The 22,705-nt window shown below is 33.7% G+C and overlaps 1 protein-coding gene across 1 annotated transcript in view; it reads right to left on the bottom strand.

Annotated features, from left to right (window-relative positions):
* Positions 1–22,233, bottom strand: part of LOC129227024 (eukaryotic translation initiation factor 3 subunit M-like) — a 48,034-nt gene extending 25,801 nt beyond the window's left edge. Inside the window, exons 1-2 of the mRNA XM_054861656.1 lie at positions 22,070–22,233; positions 10,919–11,054 (exon numbers count right to left, since the gene is read on the bottom strand). Of these exons, the coding sequence (XP_054717631.1) occupies positions 10,919–11,054; positions 22,070–22,111 (178 nt within the window). The 5' untranslated portion in view covers positions 22,112–22,233. The remainder of the gene's footprint in view (positions 1–10,918; positions 11,055–22,069) is intronic.
* Between the last annotated feature and the right edge of the window lie 472 nt (positions 22,234–22,705).

Here is a 22,705-nt window from a genome sequence, read left to right as displayed (position 1 = left end):
TGAAGAGGAATGCTAAAGGGGAAATTGCCAGGTTTAAAAGCAGATTGGTTGCGATGGGAAACAGGCAGGTGGCAGGAGAATCGTATTCTCAGGTTTTCTCCCCAGTTATCAATTTTATTCTCCCCAACACATTTTAGCTTTAAGAAAGGGTAAAAGAGGACCATTTTCAATTAAAAAGAGGACTAAAGAGGACCAGTTAGGATTAAAAAGAGGACCTTGGAAGGACCATTCATTTAAATTCAAGGAAGCACCAAAAGGCAATTAGCTGCCTGCTGCTAAATCCGTGAAGATAATTTGTTAATTAACCATAATACTGAGATTTTTAATGATACAATTCCTTTATCACCTTCTGCACAACTGATCTTTTTATCCATTGAATAATAATATTATTTACACAAACATTTGGATGGGAGAGGGGAGGCACTTAGCTCAGCACTTGAGGCAGCCTCCTTAGAATTAAATAGGAATAATGATACATTTTGAATTGAAGCAGGGATGCTGGTAGTCCCACAGAAGGATAGATGAAGCTGTGCTTCATCCTTCTTTAGTTTAAAATTATTTTTGTGTTTTTCTGTCTTGTAATGCTTCTTAATAGCGTTATATCCCTTCACAATGGATATGAATCTATTACACACCAAACAGATCTACTGTATTCAAAGTTTTCCTAAAAATATCTGAAATGCTCAATCACAAAGGAAAGCAGATCACATGAGGCTTAGTTTTGCAATTTTCATATTCAAAGTTATTTTCAAGAATCATAAAGCTTACATTAAAAAATTACTCCATGATTGCAGGGCCATGAGAGCTTTGAACTTTTATGGGGGGGGACAGATCCCCCCTTAGCAGGCATCATGCCGCCTGCCTTATTTAGTGGTCAGAGAAGTCTGACTGTGACAGGAAGGTCCGGGTTTGAAACCCGGCTGGGGCATGGACGTACTCTCTCTCTCTTGTCCTTTCTTTGTGTGAATGTGTTGTTATGCTCTGAATGGTTGCCTACCCTATAAACGGGTCCTCGTGACATGTGTGTACTGAGGAAGTCTGACTTCACACCAAATGACGATGCGGTTGGAAAAATGAAGCAGCACAATCCAAATTGCCAGCCTAGCTGGCACAAGACAACAACAACAGGCATCATGACAACGAAATATGTACACAAATTCAACTTCATAAAATTACATGATTCAAGTTTGTTTCATATACAAATGCTACTTTAAATAGTTATGTGCTCAATTGTTTAAATTTAATATCCACCCCACCCCCACACCAAAAAAAAAAAAAAACAGTAATAAACAAAAATAAGCAAATAATAATCAAAATTAAGTTAGGAAAACTAAATAAACTTGAATTAAACAACACAAAAATTATTAATTTTTTAGTTATTTAAATAAAAATTAAATCGAGTTAATCTGACATAGCATGTCAAAATAACTTTTAATTGCCATAAATATAAAAATATTTATAAGATTCAAAACGATTGAAAGTTTAGAGAAGCAAATTTTCACGAACCAAGTTCAATGTTGGCATGTTTTCCATAAAATATATTTATTCTCTATTAAATTAAACATAAAACATGCTAATCTAAGGTGGCATATGGGAAAATAACATTCGATTGGGCAAAATATTTTAATATTTACATGTTCATATTTTGGCTATTGGATATTGTTAATTGACCCTCAAAACTAAAAAATTCACCATCGCCGAATTTTAAAACACCGTGGTTGATTTTTAATGAATTTTTAAAAATACACGTGCAAAAGTGCGCGCTTCTGAAACGTCACGAGCCTACGTCACAGGGGCAGCCTTCCGCCGAAGATCCCTTGTTTTCGCTATTTGAACATTTTGAGCGCGCTGATATTTTTTAGAAATTCAATAATCCTTTTGAACACACTATGGAGACTGGATTCGTTAAAGCACAATCTAAGTAATCTTCCTCGTGTAACATCAATGATTTTATTCGAATATTTCCGAGAGGATGAGAGGTTTAATGTTCCAGAAACGCGAGGAGTTAAATGCGAGGAGATAAGCCTTTTACGTTTCGTCTTCGAAGTCGAATGCGTGACCTTCGCTTCTCCCCTATCGGAAGAGGAGATGACGTCACTTCCTACGCCATTTGACGTCACAAGAGCTTGAACTTTAAAAATTAATTTAAAAAAAACTACTTATCGCATCGCAAAAAATTTTTTACCTATTATGTTCATACATGTTACTCTATCATATCAAAGTAAAATTGAAAAATCGAAAACTTCCAACTTGTCAAAAACATCAAAATGTTTTACAAGATGCAAAAGGATTGAAATTTCAAACACCAGAAGCATTTTTCCACGAAGTCCGAGTAAGTTCAATGTTGCCATGGCTTCCAAAATAATTCCTTTGTTAATTATTGAAATTAAACGAAAAATAAGCTAAACAAATTATTATATGTCAAAATAACTTCCAATTGTTGTAAACATCAAAATATTTACAAGATGCAAATGGATTGAAATTTCAAACGCGAGAAGCATTTTTCCGCGAAATCCGAGCAAGTTCAATGTTGCCATGGCTTCCAAAATAATTCCTTCGCTAATTATTGAAATTAAACGCAAAAATAAGCTAATCTATAGTAGTATATGTCAAAATAACTTCCAATTGTCAAAAAATCAAAATGTTCACAAGATGCAAAAGGATATAAATTTCAAACGCGAGATACAATTTTCCGCGAAGTTCGAATAAGCTCAATGTTGTTATGGTTTCGAAAATTTTTCCTTCGTTAATTATAGAAATTAAACGAAAAATAAGCTAAACTAAGGTAGTATATGTCAAAATAACTTCCAATTGTGGAACACATAAAAATATTTACAAGATGCAAAAGGATTGAAATTTCAAACGCACGAAGTATTTTTCTGCGAAGTCTGAATAAGTTCAATGTTGCCATGGCTTCTGAAATGATTCCTTCGTTAATTATTGAAATTAAACGAAAAATAAGCTAATCTATAGTAGAATATGTCAAAATAACTTCCAATTGTCAAAAACATCAAAATGTTCACAAGATGCAAAAGGATTGAAATTTCAAACGCGAGAAGCATTTTTCCGCGAAGTCTGAATAAGCTCAATGTTGTTATGGTTTCCAAAATATTTCCTTCGTTAATTATTGAAATTAAACGAAAAAAAAAAAGCTCAACTAAGGTAGCATATGTCAAAATAACTTCCAATTGTGGAAACATCAAAATATTTACAAGATGCAAAACGATTGAAACTTCAAACGAGAGAAGCATTTTTCCGCAAAGTCCGAGTAAATTCAATGTTGCCATGTTTTATAAAATATTCCCTTCGTCAATTATCGGAATTAAACGAAAAATGAGCTAAACTAAAGTAGCATATGTCAAAATAACTTCCAATTGTGGAACACATCAAAATATTTACAAGATGCAAAAGGATTGAAATTTCAAACGCGAGAAGCATTTTTCTACGAAGTCCGAGTAAGTTCAATGTTGCCATGGCTTCAAAAACTATTCTCTCGTTAATTATTGAAATTAAACGAAAAATAAACTAAAGTGAGCACATGTCAAAATCACTTTGGATTGTAAAAAGCATCAAAATGTTAACAAGAGGCAAAAGGATTGAAACCTCAAACACGAAAGCAATTTTTCGCGATAAATCATATCGAATATATATGTTCAGAAAATTGCACTAATGAAATATTTTTTAAAGAATTACAAGCACAATCCAATGATTTTTGAAAGAATTCAAGCAATAAAGAAACTTTTTATACATTTTCAAGCACTTGAAAAAAAAAAAAAAAGATTTTTTTTTTCAAGAACTTTTCAAAGTTTTTCATGGGCGTACGAACTTGCTTTAACACGCGCTGCGGCGGCGTGTTTGGGTGTACAGTAACTTTTAACGAAATAAAAAACTTAAAATCTGATATTTAAGTAAAAATCGGATCAAAATGTTAAAAAGCGGTCTAAAGCGGACTTTACCATTAAAAACGAACTTTGGCGGGAAAAGCGGACCATTTGGGAGCCCTGCAAAGATAAAATGGCGTCTGCGCGTTGCTCGCGGAAAAGGCAATAGAGAAAGTCGGGGGGAAAAGTTAAAAAAAAAAAAAAAAAAAAGGAAGCGGAAACTGAAAATATAGGAATTATAGGAAAATAGGAACTTTTTCAGAAATATAGGAAAATATAGGAACGTTGCGATGCCTGAAATTATTAAATCAATGCTCTAGCAAAGAGAGGTCAACAATTCCACCTGAAAAAACAACAAATCTATATGTATAAATTTCTGTTGTGTACATATAAATGTATAATTTTCATTATAAGCAGGTCCAGATCTAAATTTTGCTCCCCCCCCCATAAAAAAGCAGCAAGGCCCCTAACCACCTACTGGATTGTATGAATCTAATACTTTTTTTAATGAGTAAGTGTTTCTTTTTAACTTCCTTAATATTTCAATCTATATTTAAATATTAAAAATTACATTAAATATTAAAAATTTAAATATTAAATCTTCTTATTTATTTATTACTAGTGGTACCCACATGGCTTTGCCTGTAGTAGAAAAATTAAAAGGCCTTTTGGTTCGCCTGTATATTTACAAATAATATATGGTGAATTTCTTGCCAATTGGCTTGCCCATGTTATGTTTACACATTATGATAACTTGGTAATTTACTCGTCCATCTTGTGATAATTTTGCTCAGGAAAATGTTCTTAAAATCGGAATAGAAAAAGAACTAAATCGAATTTTTGAAAAATCGCTTCGAGGTGCACTCCCCCATACTACAAACTAACTTTGTGCCAAATTTCATGAAAATTGGCCAAACAGTCTAGGCGCTATGCGTGTCTCAGAGATCCAGACAGAGAGCCTTTCAGCTTTGTTATCAGTAAAGATTACTAGTAAATTATTTCTATTAGGCAAGGTTTAGTTGTTATATGGTGTGTAATATGCGTTGAGTTCCTATTTTTTCCTCAATTTTACTGAAACAAAACAAAACAATTCCCAAACTTTTTAAATTTGAGTTTGTTCCTTTAATTTATTGAAAAAAATTGCATTCTTGGACCGCGGGCCCCTTAGCATATCGACCGATCCCAAGCGGTAATTCTGTAATCCACGCTATGGCTTGGTTTCTTCCATGCTCGATAGATAGCGCCACTACTTTTTCATGATTTTTTTTTGCTTTCTTTTCAAAAATGTCTTGTGTCTTTTGAAGTTTTAACCATGGATAGCTTACCATCTGGCTTTACTTATTCAAATATTAATATTACAAACGATCAAAACGAAAATTTAACTTACAGAGTAAAAGAAATCACTGATGAAAATGCTGCAAATGTTAAGTTAAAAAAAAATAATCTTAATTTAATTGCGGATAATCCCGAAAGAAAAGATGTTATTAAAGGGACAGAACAGCCGATTTAAATTATTGGAATTTTAAAAAAAATGTGAAAATTCATGTGCCTAAAGGTTTAACGTTGTAATTAATAATTTAATCAACGATCTAATTGATAAAAAAAGTACTTGAAAAATAAATTTCTTTTTAGTGCTTGAAAACCTTGAAAATTTGGGGAAAAGTGTGTCTACAAACCATAAACTTAATTTATAATATATGGGAGGGGGGTAGGGGAAGAAATGTCGATATGTGTCAAATGTAGCTCTTTGCCACATCCTGCATCAAAAATGTAAAAATCATGGTTCTCACGTTTCTGTAACACATTACTTGAGATAAATTTTTGTGACTCACATGTTTCATATATTGCTGTTTCCCAAATGCAGTAATTTTGGAAATTCTTTTGTATTGCTTTGTGTCTACTGCATATTGTTATTCTGTTCAGCGCAGGGGGGTAGAAAAACACTACCTCTATTTTTTTTTCGTTTTTTGCACTGCTTTTAATTGAAAAAAAAAGTTGTTGTAATGAGAAATCTAGTTTTTTTTTTTTCAACTTAAAATAGAAAAACTGTACAACCTAATACTAAATTTCAGGGACTGGAAAGGGCAAATGAAGTGCTTTTAATCATTTTAATTGTTCTGGAGTCCTTGAAACGGATTATAGATGAGTCTTTAAAATTCCTAAGCAAAGTGTGTTTCAATTTTATTTCTTATCAAGTGTATAAATTATGAATTGTCCAAATGGGTAGCATGTTGCTCTCTTGTTACCTATATGTATACATCATTTCTTTTAAAGCATTTTTTACTATTGATCATTTTGTACTTAATTCATTGTTGTATTTGTGGGTGGGTTGGAGGCAAGATCAAAAACTAATCGAATTGAACCGACAACCAATGTAAGCAAATAACAATGCATAATCTTCTCTTCTTCCTAGCTTTTTCTCTCTGAGGACTGCTATCATTGATTTGTCAACCCGAAAACAATTTTTATTGTGTATTATCGTAATTTGCAAAAGAATATTTTGCTAATTATTTCCGATATTTTTGTAGTTCCAATTACCCCTTATAAGGCTTCAAAAAGCAGAATTTTATATCTGTTTTACAAAAATTTCTCCGGGGGAGAAACCCCCGGACCCCTTAAAATTGGGGATATTCCATCTCATCTTAGACCTTATGTTTAAAGCATAGTGGGGAGTAGGAGGCTTTAAAAAATGGTCCTTTTTTGTCACCGACAGAAAAGTTATCCGGACTACTAAAGAGACCCGAAACCGGAAATGGCTTAGGGACACGTAGAGTCTAAATCCAGCCAGTTGTAATCAATACAACTAAAAAAAAATAAAAAATCTTGCCCCCCCAGGAACTTGGTGCTAAATCCGCCAATGTAGGGTCTGGTGGGGGAAAGTGGTCAATGGGGTAAAAGTGGTCATTCGCCAAATGAACGGCTATAGCTTGGAAATAAATGTTCGAATGAATGTGAAAATTTTATTATAGAGTAGGGCAGTTAAAAAACTACATTTTGAATACAAAATTTTACAACTGGCAAAATTTTATTTGGTAAAAAAAAATATTTTGTGTGAATATGAAAAGTTTTTAAATCTAAAAACCTCTTTTAACTTCCTTGGGAAATTTTGTTTGTTAGAATTATGAACAGATTGACTGCATAGGAAGCTTTCTACATGTCTCAAGAACTCGTTCTGATTAGCAGTTAGCTGAGTCTCTTTTAGAAAAATTTTTACAACAATTTAAGTAAGATGGGGTAAAGTGGTCATAATATTAGGCTTAACGAATATTGTTCTTCTAATGTCACTTAATCGTTAAGTATAAGGCAGCTATAAATTAAATATTAATTTCACTTAATATGTATTGTTTATACAGTAAACGGGGTTGAATATACGAGTATATGCATATGCATACGCATATACTCGTGTAGGTCCGTATATAGACGTATTCACATAAATGCACCAATAAATACGTATATGGGTATCTGCAAGTATTTTTAATCTGTACAGATATACATTCGACTATACACGTATATACTCGCTTGTACTCGTATATATATAAACACTTATATACTCGGTGGTAGAGACGAATATACGCGTACGTACACGAGTAGATACTTACATACAAGCATATGATATACAAGTAAACAGGATGAGTTTAAACTTTTGGGCAAATTATTAAAATGTGTTAGAGGAGAGGATAAGAAACAAGAATCATAAGGAACATATGGTCACAAACACAATGCTGACGCACTACATGAACGCAAAGGCAGAAACTGATGGATGCAAAACAGGTCACAAATTTATATTACACACAGAAAATTTTACACAACATTTTAGGTCTCAAGAAAGTTTTAATGCGATTGATGAAATTTGTGGCCTGCAGCTATAATACATCTGGTCGCAATCACAAAGCACTTTCTGTTGTAATAACGAGACTTTTGAAAAAGTTCCATTTGTCGCTGCGCCTTTGTTGCGACTACAGGCCGTAACTTTTAACAACTGCTCTAAATATTTCTTAAAAACTAAAATGTTGGGTAAAATCATCTTTGTGTAACAAAATTGCGATTTGTTTGCATTCATCAGTTTCTGGCTTTGTGTGCATGTAGCGCGTCAGCTAACGTAAGTTCCTTATAATTCTTTGCTTCTTATTCTCCCTTCTCACACTCCTTAGATTTTTATCCAAGAGCTTGGATTCATTCTGTAGGCATACATGTATATAAGCTTAAAAACTCGTGTATACATACATGTACTGATGTATGCACGTAAATGTACGTATATACGTCTATACAGGTATATAATCGTGTTTGCACAAATACATACGTATATACTCGTGCTTCCCAATATATATATATATGTGAGTAGACACGTACAAACACGCACTGGATGTATCCACGAATTATCTCGTGTATACTCGTATATGTGTGAATGTACACTTATATATGCGTGTATGCGTCTACTGTACACGTATATATTAAGGTATGCACGTATGTACTCGAGATACAAGTGCATACACGCATATGATGTTCGTTTACACGCGTATATACCCGTACGTACACGTGACACGTATATACTCGTGTAGACACGTATACACTCCTGTAGGTAATCACGTATACATGCTTATATACTAGTGTATACACGTATATACTTGAGTTGGCACGTGCATGCATGTATCTGATGCATACATGTATCTACTCATATATGAACGTGTTTACTAATGTTTACACGACACGTATATACTCGTGTATACACACGTATGCTTGTGCATATACTTGTAATTATAAAAATAACAGAAATATACAAATATTAGGGTTATTTATAATGGTTTTGCATCTATTTTTAATTATGACCACTTTACCCCATGCTATGACCACTTTCCCCCACCCCATGGGGTAAAGTGGTCATAAATACAAAGGGAAAAGAAAGTGTTATAAAACTACTTAAATCAATATTTATTTTCCTAAAACTCAGTGTACTGTGTTCTTTAATAATGCAATGTAAAATAAAAACAAAAAAAGTTTAAATGTTTAATGAATTTATTGTATCTATTATTCACATAAGTTGAAAACCTACGATTTTATGACCACTTTACCCCACCAGACCCTATACATTTAATTGAAAGTTACTTGCCTTTGTATTGTGATTATCAATTTGGCAGTGCATCCTGTATGCTTTGAAGGACCATCCCCAGAAACTATTCTGTCTGTCATGCACACAGCGATAGCTGATTTTGTATTTATTAAATCTCCCTGATTTCGGATATGTTGTTGCAACACGCCAAGTACTTTTTGTATCTTCACTGTGTTGCTGTAACCAGTTCTATGTATAAAATTAACAAGCATATTTAAGTTAAATCTGTATAAGCCAATCAAAAGAGAAGTTAATTCAATTTTTATTAAAACAAAAATACAATCTAAAAAATCTTTAACCAAAAAAGGCCCAACATAGTAATTAAGTAAAGAACATGTAAGTACTGGTGGAAAAAAACAACAAAACTTAAAGAACAAACTAAACAGAAAATTAATTTTAAAAAATGCTACAAAACATGGATAAATAAAACTAAGGGTGAATGTGTCCCCCCTCAAAAGGAAGCGATCACCCCCCCCCCCCACCACCAAAAAAAAAATCATTGGCATATATATATGTGTGTCTTTGTGTTTTTCAAAAAAATAAATAAATAAATAAATAAATAAATAAAAAACTAGAAAGCCTATTGGAGTACTTTTGTAAAAGAGCTGTTCTAACTTACATTTCACACTATATACATGTACTCCCCCCCCCCCGAATGCTGCATATAATGTTATCTAATTGATATAGTTGTATCAATTAGACCATTGATTAAATTATTAATTACAACGTTAAACCTTTAGGCACATGAATTTTCACATTTTTTTTTTAAATTCCAATAATTTGAATCGGCTGTTCTGTCCCTTTAATAACATCTTTTTTTTTCGGGATTATCCGCAATTAAATTAAGAAAAAAAATTTTAAAACTTACATTTGCAGCATTTTCATCAGTGATTTCTTTTACTCTGTAAGTTAAATTTTTGTTTTGATCGTTTGTAATATTAATACTTGAATAAGTAAAGCCGGATGATAAGCTATCCATGGTTAAAACTTCAAAAGACACAAGACATTTTTGAAAAGAAAGCAAAAAAAATCATGAAAAAGTAGTGGCGCCATCTATCGAGCATGGAAGAAACCAAGCCATAACGTGGATTACAGAATTACCACTTGGGAACGGTCAATATGCGGCCCCTTAGTGTTGTGGGATCCTCCGCACTGCAGGATTTGCAGTTACATAGGATGCAGGCAAAATGATTTGTACTTTGTAGTGGCTCAGAGAGCTCTAACATTGTGCCACAGTATTCTTTTATATTTTCCTCAATTTCACTGTTTCTGCTTTGTTATGAATGATTTTGATTTTAAATTTTGTATGCAGTTGAGTCTCCTTGGCAGTTTTATTTTGAATTCTAATAAATTTCAAAATAATCATTGATTATCAAACAATTAATCTTTTGAGTAAAAAGTCAAAAATTTTGTACTAAAAAAATAAATAAAACAATGAATAAAAATACAAATAAAAGCAAAAAGAGCCAAAACCAGGGAAACTATTTTGCTGTAACAAAATTTCTTGTTATACTGATAATCAAAGGGTGTAAGTAGATAATTTAAAGTTTTGAGTAAAACGCTTTTTAAAGATGGTCCTAGGTAGGCTTTCATAACAGTGCTTAACAGGGCTACCAGTACAATCTCTTGCCCCAAGACAAAAGAGAGGTTCACCTAATATTTGAACTGGTTATCTCCGAATTTTAAAGTTTGCCACTTATATCCTTTGCTTCTCACTGCCTCATATGTTGATACTGTTTAATTTGGGAATTTATGTTGGGGATTACTAAAGTCTTTATACTAAAGCAAGATTTTCACTGTAATGGATTTTACTAAAGCTGAATTTGAGTATATTTCACACTGGCTAGCAACTGTGATTTTCATTTGAATCATGATTACTTGCTGAAAAATTGAACAAAATATTAAATCACCAAAATGAAAACAAACCAACCTGTTTCATTTGCTTCCTTCAAAACTACATCACAAACAGATATGACTTGCTGTAAATCAACGTGAAATCCATCTTCTGAATTTTCCTCAGATATAGCAGCACCTAGACTTTTCAAATATGTACGCAAATCTAGATACTGAAATATAAAATAAAATCCCGTTATCTTCTTTTTAATTTTATCACAGTAACTAAAGGTAAATTTCAAATACAAAATATATAAGCACTGTAACTATTTATGAAGCACTACAAGGAGCCCCGAAAGCAGAATACTACTAAATTTGCAACTTTCGTTGCAAAACTTTACAATACATTCATTTAAATGCAGAGGCTTTGTAGATATAGTCATGTCGTATGAGTAGAGCTTAGAGCATTAGCTAGTAACCGACTGCAATTTTTTTTTTTGAACATGTCCATCATTTCAGATTTTCTTCGAGCTGGGGGTAGGCAGCGCGGGGGGGGGGGGGGCGGGAGCGGAGGATTCAGCGTTAACTGCATTAAAAAATGACAAAAACTTGGGCCATCTCTCAGGTAAAAGAGTGGAACTGCCACCTCCAGACCCCCATAAACGGCGATCCAGGATAGATTTTTTTTGTCAATTTGACTTCATTTGTACTTTATTTTTGTAAATTACTGGGGGTTTTCGAGCGCAATTTGGTTGCGTACCGAGACTTAGTACGGCACCATAAAGCATGACAAAAAATGAACTTATTGAAAACCACTCGATGCAGCAAAATGCGTATCATCATGAACACATTAACAATGTAAATGCTTTTGCTCTGAGCTGTTTCGGGGGATATTTCGATAATTGGGAATTTGGCGATTTTTCTTCATTGGCGTCAATTTTTGGGGTATTATTCGATAAAGGTGCTTTTCCAAATGTCGCCAAATTTTGGCGATAAATCTCTCTCTTATGGCAACCAAGCGCCACTGTCGCAATACTACGGCAACCCTACTATTTTCCCCTTCCCTGGCGATAAACTGCTCTCATAGCAAACCGGCGCCACTACGGGGATACTACGGCAACCCCTTTACAACCCATTCTACGGAGCGGAGCGCCCCCTGCCTTTCCCCCCACCCCCGCTTTTCGCATTTCGGATGGGAGTGCAGTGGTTTCACCTCGTGGGCAAATTTTTTTTTAAATTTATTTAAATTGGGCGTTTTTCTTTTTTCAAAAAACTAACAGGATCTTATTGAAAACCTGCAAGCAGTGAGTACAACTTTTTACTTTTTTTAAATTTAAATTTGTAAGTAGTTTTTATAAAACGGCATGGGATGCAGTGATTTCATTGTTACATAACCACCCCCTCTTTTGTAGTGCTTAATTTTACAAAAATAATAAATTTATTTGAATCTAATATTTAGTTTAATCCTAAATTTATCCTTTCCAATCGTTTTTTTATTTTTTTCTGTCCAGATGTATTTAGATTTTGCTCTAATCAGGCTAAATGTGTTTGCAACCATGCCGTTTTATTTTTGTAATTTTATGGGTTTTCCTTCAACTGTTGCTAAATTTTTTGGCTCCCATTTCCAGACGCTATTTTTTTTCGCTCTGCAAATGAAAAAGAAAGGGTGAAAATATTTTTTTTTCTATCCTACTTCCATGGAAAATGAATGAATTTCTCGTGTTTTGTAGGATTTATTTTTTAATTGAATTTTTAAGAGTTTATTTATTTAGATTAGTTAAATAATAGTGTTTTTGAGGATATTTCCCAAATTAACTTAAGTCTACGGGGAAGTTTCCTCCCGATTGCTAATTCGCATTTCAATATTTTGAGATAATTTTTTCTGCATAACATTCTTCACAGCAGTACAAATAACGCGTCTTTTTTAATTTTTCATTTTCTGTTAAAATTTAATATTAAATGGCTGTTAAATTTATGAGTTGACAAAAGAAGAGGTGCTTTCTGTTTAAATGCTTCATAAATAATCAAGATCTAACATTTGCTCAAATTGAAAAACTACGCGTTATTCTTGAAAGTTTGGGCTTTTCAGGGATACCTTTCTTTTAATCATACTCAAATTAGGATAAGAGTAATTGGGAGGGGAAAACTGGAAAATTTTGCAAAAATTGACGAATTTCCGTGTTAACCACGCCTTACGCCGGGTGACAATAGAGAAAGAGGGGACAGCTTCTTTATTCCCTGTTGGGGTGGGGCAAGGAGATCGTCTTCAGGCAGTCTTCAGGGTAATAAAAAACATGTGTTTAGGGGGAGGGGATGACAGCAATTAAGGGTTGAATGAGCGAGAGCATTTATTTCCTTCCGGTCTAAACTTGGAGTAGACTATTTTTTGAGCTTCGCTACGCAACTTTTTCCTTGCTTACATACAGATTTGGAAATACAGACCCTAGCAGGGGGAACCCGCCCCCACGTAATTCAAATAAATTTGAAACTTTTTTTTAGCGAAAATATTACACTATCTAACAATAGGTTTGCATTTTAACTTTGCGTAATTGCCATATTATCAACTATATTTTAATGCAAAACAAAAACTTTCTTTCAGAAAAAATCAGAAGTGTAATCTTACTACTATTATATATGCGAAAGTTTGTCTGTATGGATGTATGGATGTTTGTTACTCTTTCACGCAAAAACTACTGAACGGATTTTTATGAAACTTTACAATATAGCTTATGCATCAGAATAACACATAGGATAGTTTTCGTCCCGTTACGGGGGGGCAAAACCCCCTTAGGGGGGCAATAAAATACAATTTTCGTTTAAATTCTCTAATATAGGGATGAAAAAATACTTGCACATATTTACATTATATGTCCATCGAAAGCTCTGATTTTTCTGCTGAAGATGGCACCTATTCGAAATTTCTAAGTATAATAAAAAACGAGTTATGAGCTTTTTAGTTCCATGTTCGAAGGTTTTCCTCAACTCAATACAGTATTTAGTGTATCATCTCAACTCCCTGTCGATAGCGGCAATTGTTGTATTGTTGGCTTTCTTTGCTTTTCGTGACTGTTCAAGGCTTTTCTCAAGTCAAATCTTGAAGTAAGATTTTTGCACAAGATTGGCAAATAATACATAATTTGGCTGATCATTTTCCATTTAAACGGAACTTTAATGTAATTAATGGTTTTTAATATTATTTATGCTGATTGAACACTTACTCATTATCTAATCAATCAGCAGATCGCCGAAATTTTTGCAGAAAGATTTCCGTAGCTGATGCATTTGGCAGTTTTTTCAAAGTCGCTGTTTTTGAAGCCAAAGACTACGTCATAATGTTTCTCAGCTTTCACCATGTAAACAAAATATTGCCAATCAAAGAATCTTTAAAAAACTTTTTTTACTGTGTTAAATAATCCAGCAACTAAATTAGGCAAATCCATAAACAGCACAAAAACTTATAATTTTCCTTTTTGCACAATGTCAAACAATCGCCAAATTTTACTACTTATTTTGGAAACATTTTGGATGAAACTCTTTAGCGCCATTTTATGGCGACCAAATGTATCTCAGCACCTGGCGATAATATCTCAACGAAAATTAATATCATACCGTTTTACAAAGTAAGGAAAGAAGGGGGGAGCGTCATCGAAGTATCCCAAAACGATTCAAGCAAATTCGGTAAAATCGCACCAAGAGTCCACAATGATTGAAATTTCCCAAAATAACTAAAGCAAGTATAAGGGAATTACGAGCGTGGCTATATTTTTTTTTTAAACTTCGTACTTCAATAGCCATACAGAGAAGGTTTTAGACTCCATGTTAAAAAAAAGTATCAAGAGATTAATCTTTTTAAACACGAGAAGATTAATTTCATGTTTTGGAAATTTGTATATGCTTAGTGCTTTCGTTTCTAAATCAATACTACTTTGTTTTTTATACTTATTGCTATTTTAGTTTTAAGGGTAAGGAAGAAACTCGATTTTTAATCACGTCAAAAAGATGTGTTTTAAATTCTTTCACTTAAAACAGAAAACAAAAGCAAGTAACGATTTTTCCTCATAATTATTACTGACCCAGGCATCGCGGGGTATTTTTGCTAGTATGCAAATAAAATAAAAGGTGTCATAATTATGTGCCCATTGAAAGTGATTACAATGAACTTTGAAGAAAAGCATCAACAATCTTTTGTGCAAATAAACAGTTGCATTAACTAGGATGAAATACTGTGAAAGCACTTATTCTTACGAGCCTAAATTTGAGCGAAATTGAAAAAAATCTACGAATTTCTGAGTTGCAAATTTTGCGAATTTTATATGAACAGAGTTATTCTGTAAAAAATTATTTTGCGAGGTTTAAATTTTCGTGATTACGACAAGCTCTGAAAAATTGCGAAAATGAAAGCCTCTCGAAAATAAGTGCTTTTACTCAAAGTCATCACATAAATACGTTATCCTGAATCACTATTGATCTAATGAACTAATTTTCACGTGCTGAAAATCTAACGTCATAGTTCGAAAAGAGCCTTATGTCATTTAAAAAGTTCTATTCGGGAATTAATGCACCACTAAGTGCTTATAGTCATACTTTTTTTCTGAGACAGCAATTAGGAAACTGAGGTGCCCCGCGTGGGAGCACAGAGCGATTTGAAGTAAGGTACAATAAGACATTGAGAAGGCTCATAATCAGTTATATTATGACACTATATTATAAATATTGAATACAGGTTGATATATAGTAAATGTTACACAAAACATTACAAGACTAAAAGCTAGTTATAACGATAATTTTTTTTATAAAATAACGTTTGATGCATCACAAATTGAAAAAAAAAAAAAAACATCCAATAAGACATTAGATGATAATGATGAAAATGAGAATTATAGAATGTAAGACAATCAAATCTTCATTGTCGAGAAATTATTATATCGTTGACCACCCCAATTGGCCATACCTTTTCAGTGTTGTTACCAGTAAACAGCTTGAACTCGAAATAAGACTTTTTGATAGTGAACCAAAAAACTGTTTGTGCTTGAAAAACTACTTTTTTTTTTAATTTATAAATAATTTGCTTTTAAAATATTTTTTCAAAAACTTTTTACATAATTTATTGGTTTTAAAAACATAATAGGGTTTTTTCCTTCAGTCAAAAGTATGTACTACTTTTAGTTACTGAAATTGATAGAATAAGCAAAAAAAATAAATAAATAAATAAATAACATGGAGCAAGAAAAAAAACTTTCATTACCCAACGTTTAATTTTTAATTAATTATTTTAAGTGTCCAATTTTAAAAGTAAGGTGTGGTCTTTATGGCGTCACAAATGATGTACTTTGGCGCATCTGTCTACCGCGTTTCCACGTTATGATAATCAAGAAGCGAATTAAATATTGCGCTCAACGTTTGCTCTCAACCATATCGTTGCCAGCACACGTGAGTAGAGATGCGAATTAAATATTTCGCTCTGTGAATGGCAACAGTAAATGGCATTTCATCATTTATGATATCATCGGCAGAAGCGTAAACAATGAAAGGCGCCGATTAAAATATCTTTTTAAAAATATAAACTTAGTCAAATCCTTTAAAAAATGGTCAGATCCCATGTTTTTAAGCATACTCTTTTGGGAAAAAATACTTTTAACATTTTGGAAACAACCCCATTTGAGGAAATTAATATTTTTAATTTAAATGTAGTTTTCATAGTAAGAATGATTGTGTACAATTTTCCTCTGCTCCACCTTTTTCATACATATTGTTTGTTTGTAATTTTGCTGTAAGCTATTCAATTGTTTTTGAGGTACCTATTGCGTTTTAAATTTAAAACTTTCATAGATTCATTCATTTTGAATGAACCTATGATCTGAATGACAAATGAATCTACATTTGAACGATTTAATCTGATTAATAATCAGATATAGACAAAACCTAAAACCATCATCAAGCCTGCAGTTTCAACATAGGCGAATGTAACTTTTTCTTTTTCTAAAATCTTTTTGTGCAACTTGTGTAACAGGTATGCCGGTGGGATATTTTAGTGCTCCGTAATTATTTTAAAATATATCCTAAAAACTGTACCAATAAGTGCACCACGAAGTGTTAAAAAAGTGCTTTAAAATGTATGCTGAACAAAACACATGTTCCAAAAAGCGTTATCCGAAGTGTTCTCAAAATTATTCAAAAACGTTCTAATAAGGGGGACACGTGTCCATACTTAAAAAGTATTTTGAAAAGTGTTCTCAGGAAGGTTGAATTACCTATTTCAAAAAATGTGTTCTCAAACAGGGGACAAGTGTCCATGCGCAAAAAGTGTTCAAAAAGAGTTTGATTATTTGCAGTGCACTATAGGAATCAGCAAGAGGTCCAAGCCAAGAAAAATTTCTAGGAGAGCATGTGATTTCTTGCATAAAGCTCTGCTCCATAAGCCGCACGGTTCTGCCAATATCCAGTTTTGTAAAAGCTTTTTTTTTTTTTTTTTTTTCTGCGTCGTGATTAAAATGACGAAATCACCAAGTTAGTATTTTCATTGCTCGCGACCTGAGATGTTTGCAATACTGATATTTGGATGCCTCACTTGCCAATTCGACTAACTCCATAAAACAAAAGGTAGAGACTAGTTAGGTGCTATATCGATATGAGTAAATAGGTCCTCATGGTACATTTTCTGCCATCAGATGGTCAGAAATGTACTAAACCAAAACTTTAATATAATTTCACATGCTAAGCATTGATGAAGCACTATGAAGCACTATTAAAGCAGAAATGAGGATTTTTTTTAGAAGGTGGAGAGAATCGATTTGGCAATTGAGACATCCATTTGGTGATCCTGATCAACTTTTGGGGTAGAAGAACCTACTTGTATAGCAAAAGCTCTATGCATGGTAGGTTTTTCACAATTTGCTGCCAAAGTAGGTTACAAATTGCATTTTTACAAATTCCAACCGTACATCACCGGCTTGTTATCTGCTGAGAGAATAGTTTTCTGAAGTTAATTTTTCCTCGTTTGTAGCCTGTTGCTTTATCCAAAAGGTATGCAAGTGGCATTTCGATAGCTCAAATAATTGCTGAATTATCTTAGCTGAAAAACCAGCCAAAAATTAATTTCGTCAATTTTGTCTCAATTTCAAAAAGCAATATCTCAAAAGGGTCCTCTTATTTTAGTTTTCCTTCACATCATTAAAAAGAGCACACTTTTATTAACTAAGAAATGTTAGTTTCATTTTCGAGACGCACCCAATAAAAAAGAATAATGTACGTAATTAAAAAACATGTATAACATAACACACACACACACATATATATACATATATATATATATATATATATATATATATATATATATATATATATATATATATATATATATATATATATAATACTGGATCTACTGAAAAAGAAAAGAAAAAAAAGGGGAGGGGGATCTATTGTAGCTGAGTTTTGACAGGAAATAAAATCTGTTTTAAATATTTTAGACCGTTAGTTTTTGTGTGAGCATCCCTCCAACAGCCCGAGAAATGGTAAAAAGTGACATTCCGGTTCCTGGAAACGAAGTAAAATATATGTGTTAATTTGAAAGTAGTAACTTCAGGTTTAAAAAAAACGCGATAACAGGACGAAGCCATTTCCTCAAATATTTTCCATGGTATTACAAATCACATGAGGGGACGGGAGCATGGCCACAGCCCTCTCATCCAAAAAATGAAGTAAATACATATAACTGGTTTAATCTGAAATTAATAAATTTTTAGAATAAAAACCCCGATTGCAGAACAAAACTATTTCTTCCAAGCTTTTCCATACCATTGCAGATCACAATTTAATCTGCTATTAAATTTTGTACAAGTTGGAACAGGGAATACAGTCTTCTACCCCCTCCCCCTCATCCCCATTAATACGTTACTACATATATAGTTTACATTTTTATGGGCCCATTTAAATTCGAAAAATTATTGCAGTACTAAAAATTTCTGAAATTTCATTTTTATGTAGTGTAAGTTCAGACCTCAGTGAGGAAGGAGGAGGGGGTAGAGTAGAAGCTCCCTTAGCGCCCCCCCCCCCCCCCGGATCTGCTACTGCCATATGATATTAAGAGTATCTTGCCGTAGGCATTTTTTTTTTTTTTTGTAAATATCTTCAGAAGTCACCAATGTCTATGGCTCGCTACTTTCACTTCAGTAAATTAAATGGTGGAACGGTTGAAAAGCCATTTTTTTTCCCATTATGAGCTCATTACAATCCCAGTCAGAATTTTTATTCATAACTACGGCAGTCAAAGCACATGATTTTCAGTTACCGCTTTTCACATTTTCAATTAACAGTTACATGGCGAAGAAATTGCAACATCTAAAAACATCTGTAAATCTCTTTCTCACAAGTTCATTATTACTTTTTGGAAAGAACCCTTTACAGTACCATTCTGAAATTTTTTACCACTTATGCACCACATTTATTAAGCAATCCGAGTTCCTTATTGTCCTTATTTAACCGCTGTTGAGATCCTTTGATTTTTCAGCTTGGACCAGGGGCCTATGCCCCACCACCGTCCTCTGCAGGCACGGCTCCTCTGGTCCTGAGCACTGTTTCCCGGAATCCGCTTCTCCTGGGCGGCAGCGGCGTCTATGTCCTACACACACGCCTACCTGCATACACACAGGTCAACGCACACACACTAGTCTACACATGCACGTACGCGCGCCTACGCACACACACACAACTATACACACGTAACCAACCAGGAGGAGGGACAGGCTTGGGGGGACAGGAGCCGTTTCTAGAAACAATAACTCCATTCAGTAGGGTCCTGTCACAACTCGTGATTGCGAAAAACATAATTTGAATTAAAAATTTCAGAATTCAAATTTTTTTTCTCTTTTTTTGAAAATATCAAGCAATGCTTTTTATGACTTTGAAATATTAGTGTCGCATAATCTTGCGAAGTGACAAATAATTTATCATATTCCCCCCCCCCCCCCCTCCCCGAGAGCTTTAAAAAATACCTAGTCGAACACTCTCGCCCTCATAGGAGCTGAGAAAAAAGCACCGAAACTTTTTACATTTTTCCAGTTTTCCTGGGGAGCGTTCTCCCACAAAAACAAACGGTCTAAAATATCTGATTTTTTTCCTTTCAAAACACAGGTGCAGTAGATCCTGTAAATTTTATTAGAATTGCTTGACATGAATTTGTAAGTAATTGAAAAAGTAATTTATGTTGTAAGTAAGTAATTAATGTTACATAGTTAAAAGTGTGCTCCTTTTAATTATATGAAGAAAAATCAAATTAAAGAAGACCATTTTGAGATTGCTCTTTTTAATTGAGACAATATTGACGAAAACTTTTTTGACTGAACTGGAAAAAATTCAGCAATTATTTGGGCTATCAAGATGCCACTTGCATAGAAACAGGCTACAAACGAGGAAATAATTAGCTTTTCTCAAGGGAGGGGTCATTGCCCCCATGGGGACCCTCCCTTGGGGAGGGGAAAACACTCAGCAGGTACAAGCCGATGTGTATGGTTGGAATTTGTAAAAATGCGATTTTTATCCTGCTTTCGCAGCAAATTGTGAAAAATCTACCATGCATCGATCTTTTGCTATATAACTAGGCTCTTCTACCGCAAAAGTTGTTCAGGATCACCAATACCAGTATTGTAACCATCTCAGGCCGAGAGCAAGGAAAGCACAAACTTGATGATTTTGTCGTTTTAATCGCAACGCGGAAAAAGAGGCCAAACTATGGATATCGGCAGATATATACAATTTATGGATATTTGGCATAGCTTCATATTCGTCTTCTATGAGCATTCGTTAAAATTTTCATAAAAATTGCAGAGGGTCGATTGGGAACCCCTATAGGTCACTGGACATGGAACGACCCATGTATATTGCATTTTAATTCGACTTTTTCGAACCAGATTAAAAATTTGTATTAATAAAAAAATAATAATAATAACTACTCTTTATGTCGAGAGCTGGTATCTTTTAGACGTCAGTCCATTTTCATTTTCCCCCATTTCTGGCAAAAGTATATAAATATTTATTTATTGTTTATACTTGCACTTGAAGTTTACATTTTAAAACTTTTTTTTCATCTATAATAAATGTTTTCAAAATAACTCTTGCATTTTTATTCATACACTCTTTAAATTTTCAACTGGAAATAATGATTGAAGCAAGACTAATTTTTACGTTTCCTTTTCTCCACTTTTACAAATATGCATACAATGTAGCGACATGGATACTTTGCCAATACCTTTTTTTTCAGATCCACCTTTAAGCGCAACACTTGAAGATTGCCTGATTTTTTTCAGTTAAAAAATTTAGGTTCTGAAAAATGTGGCTTCTAGTGATAGAAAAAGTGTCTGCTGGCCACTGGCTGCTAACCATTTGAATTTTCAGGTTGAGTAATACAAAAATAAATTTACTTCCCAGTTTTTTGTAAGTCGGCGTGGTTTTTGCTGTTTTTGGGATAATTTACACTAAGCACATACCTTCTGCCCCCCCCCCCTTCGACCTATAAAATTTGAAATTACGGGCCTGGAGACAAACTCTATATTAACAGAATCAAAGATAATGATGAAGGCTGTACAGACTTGAAAAAGGCTGAAGTAGTGAAATTTAGAAGTGTCTTAGCTACTTAGCATGATTAAAATTGTCGATTTAAATCAATTAATTCATTTCTTAAGTTTTTAAAAAGAAAAATTATTGGTCGACCTTTTTTTTTTTTGAAACGAAAAAAAAAACCATCAATAATATTTTGGAAAAAAGTTATGAAAAACACGTTACAAAGTTGCGATTTTTTTGTCTTCGATAATTAGAATTCCGCTTACAAAACTCTAGGGACAGCTACCAACGATACTGTCCCAAGATTTGATGTGCCAGCTTCTAACGAAATAGCGGGAAGCGAGAAGTCAGCATGTGGGGGAATGCGGGATACTTTTGAAGTAAGGACAGACGCAGACAACACCAACCCTGAGCCCCTAGGCACAGGCGAAGAGCCTCAATGACGACTATAAATCACTTGTGTAGTTCAGTACTTTCTCCAAAATTTCGTCTCTGATTGGATACTCGTCTGTCAATCAAGTCTGCTTAGCCCATGCCTTTTTGCTATTCCGTAAAATGATTTCCTTTGAAACGGTGGTCGAGTTCCAAAATAGATCTCAGTACTGCGGCCCCTTAACTTCAGGGATTTTTTTTTCTCACGGAACAGTTTGACATATGTAACCATGTCTAAGGTAAAATGCTAAAAGAATATTACCTGCTCTTCATCAGTTGCATCATTGAACGTAGGCGCACTCATCGTTAGACAAATAACAAATTTAGCCACTTGAATAGATTCAAACTAAACAGTAATATCCGATTTTCTTTTAAAAAAATAAAGACCCAACACGAGAAAAACGTGATGATGATGATTGTTTTGACCAAAGCATCCGGTTACAGTTGCAAAAGTCCTACGAGCGGGATTTCTTCAATCGGTAGATTATTGGTTAAAATAATGCTTACGTTCGACAAGCTCAACCGGTAGTTACCGGTCGATTGATCACGTGACAGCTAGTCATTATTTTAACCGGTTGGCTATCGGTTGCTCATCGAACACAATCATAAGTAACTTTAAAAATTATGTTAGATTTTTCTTCTGGTAATATAATGACGTCAGCTCAAATACTTCAGCATTAGTTAACGTCACTAGCTGTCACGTGATCAATTAACCGGTAGCTACCGGTTGAGCTCGTAACGCAACCGAATTTAACGTAAGCCTTTGGTTGCGTTCGACAAATCTAACCGGTAGACTGGTGACTAAGCGATTACTAGAGTCCCTTCTAGCGATTACTAACCGCACCGTTTTATCATCTACGTTTTAACATCTATTACTTGCAAATCTGATTGGCTACTT

Source organism: Uloborus diversus, chromosome 7 (genome assembly GCF_026930045.1).
Source record: "Uloborus diversus isolate 005 chromosome 7, Udiv.v.3.1, whole genome shotgun sequence".
NCBI lineage: Eukaryota > Metazoa > Arthropoda > Arachnida > Araneae > Uloboridae > Uloborus > Uloborus diversus.
Note: the sequence above shows the minus strand (reverse complement) of the source record. Positions and strands in the feature narration are given on the sequence as shown.